At 53.3% G+C, this 1,591-nt stretch overlaps 1 protein-coding gene across 1 annotated transcript; it reads left to right on the top strand.

The window, feature by feature from the left end:
- LOC131896161 (uncharacterized) lies at positions 1–1,591 on the top strand. Its single transcript, XM_059246741.1, is given in 4 exon segments — positions 1–293; positions 385–561; positions 563–1,394; positions 1,397–1,591. Coding segments are annotated over 4 exon segments (1,497 nt in total).

The raw sequence follows: 1,591 nt of genomic DNA on the forward strand, positions 1-1,591 counted from the left end.
ATGGGGCAACAACTAACTATCCCCCTAAGTTTGAATTTAGATAACTGGAGAGATGTCCTTGCCCAGGCTCACAACGCCTCTCTGGAAGTCAAGAAAAAGAAATGGATTATCTTCTGTTCCTCGGAATGGCCAGCCTTTGAGGTCGGCTGGCCGGGGGACAGGACTTTTAACATTGATGTCATTCCACAGGTGAAAGCTCGAGTCTTTGACCAAGGACAGCACGGACACCCAGATCAAGTGCCTTACATTTCAGTCTGGGAGAGTTTGGCCAGAGACCCACCTACCTGGGTGAAGTCATTCCTCACTGCTTCACCTGCCCCAGCAATGCCGGGGCCCCAACCCCCACTTCCCCTTCTTAAACTCCCCTTATACCCTTACCCCCAGATCCGCACACTCCCACTCCCCTTGTCCCTGCCACTGCAGCAGCTCCTCGGCCACCATCTTCTCTGCACCAGGCGCCAGCTGCAGTGGGACTCACGCTCCCACAGGCGCTGCTCTCAGCCCGGCAGCCTTCCCCTTGACTCGCCCTGACTGGGACTTCAACACCCCTCGTGGTAGAGAGACTCCATCTCTATCGCCAGATTCTCCTTGTGGGTCTCAAAGGGGCAGGTAGATGCCCCACCAATTTGGCTAAGGTACGTGTTATAGTACAAGGGTCAGAGGAAACTCCGGCAGGGTTTCTAGAGAGATTAATGGAGGGATACCGCATGTGTACTCCCTTCGACCCCCAGGCGCCTGACAGGCAGGCCGAGGTCATAATGTCCTTCATTGGACAATCGGCCCCTGACATCCACGCTAAGCTACAGCGGCTGGAAGGGCTCCAGGGGTATACCTTGCCAGAGCTAGTAAAAGAAGCTGAAAAGATTTTCAACAAAAGAGAGACGCCGGAGGGGAGGAAGGAAAGGCTACGCAGAGAGCAGGAGCAAAGGGAGGAAAAACTGCGTAGGGAGCAAGAACAGAGAGAGGACTTAAGAGACAGAAAGAAAAATAAAAAATTGTCTAGAATCCTGGCCACCGTAGTCTCAGGGACAGAGCAGAATAAGCCTAGGCAGAATAGGAACCTGGGAAACAAGAGGAGGCCGCCACTGGAACAGGACCAATGTGCCTATTGCAAAGAAAAGGGACACTGGGCCAAGGAATGTCCAGTCCGTGTCCAGAAGACAAAAACATGCAAGCCTATCCCGGTACTGTCCTTGGAAGAAGATTTGGTGAGTCAGGGCCAGGAGCCTCCCCCTGAGCCCCGGGTAACTCTTAAAGCGGGAGGCCAACCAGTGACGTTCCTGGTTGACACAGGGGCCCAACATTCGGTCCTTACCCAGACCAAGGGGCCTGTGAGCTCCAAAACATCATGGGTCCAGGGGGTCACCGGGGGAAGACTATATAAATGGACTTCAGAGAGAGAGAGGTCCACTTATCCACGGGAAAAGTTACTCATTCATTCTTGCTGGTACCAGACTGTCCATACCCACTGCTGGGAAGAGATCTTCTCTCCAAGGTAGGAGCCCAAATTCACTTCCAAGAAAAGGGAGTCTCCGTTATAAACTCAAAGGGTCAGCCTCTCCAAGGTACTGACCCTGAGATGGGAGGATGA

Source organism: Peromyscus eremicus, chromosome 19 (assembly GCF_949786415.1).
Source record: "Peromyscus eremicus chromosome 19, PerEre_H2_v1, whole genome shotgun sequence".
Lineage (NCBI taxonomy): Eukaryota > Metazoa > Chordata > Mammalia > Rodentia > Cricetidae > Peromyscus > Peromyscus eremicus.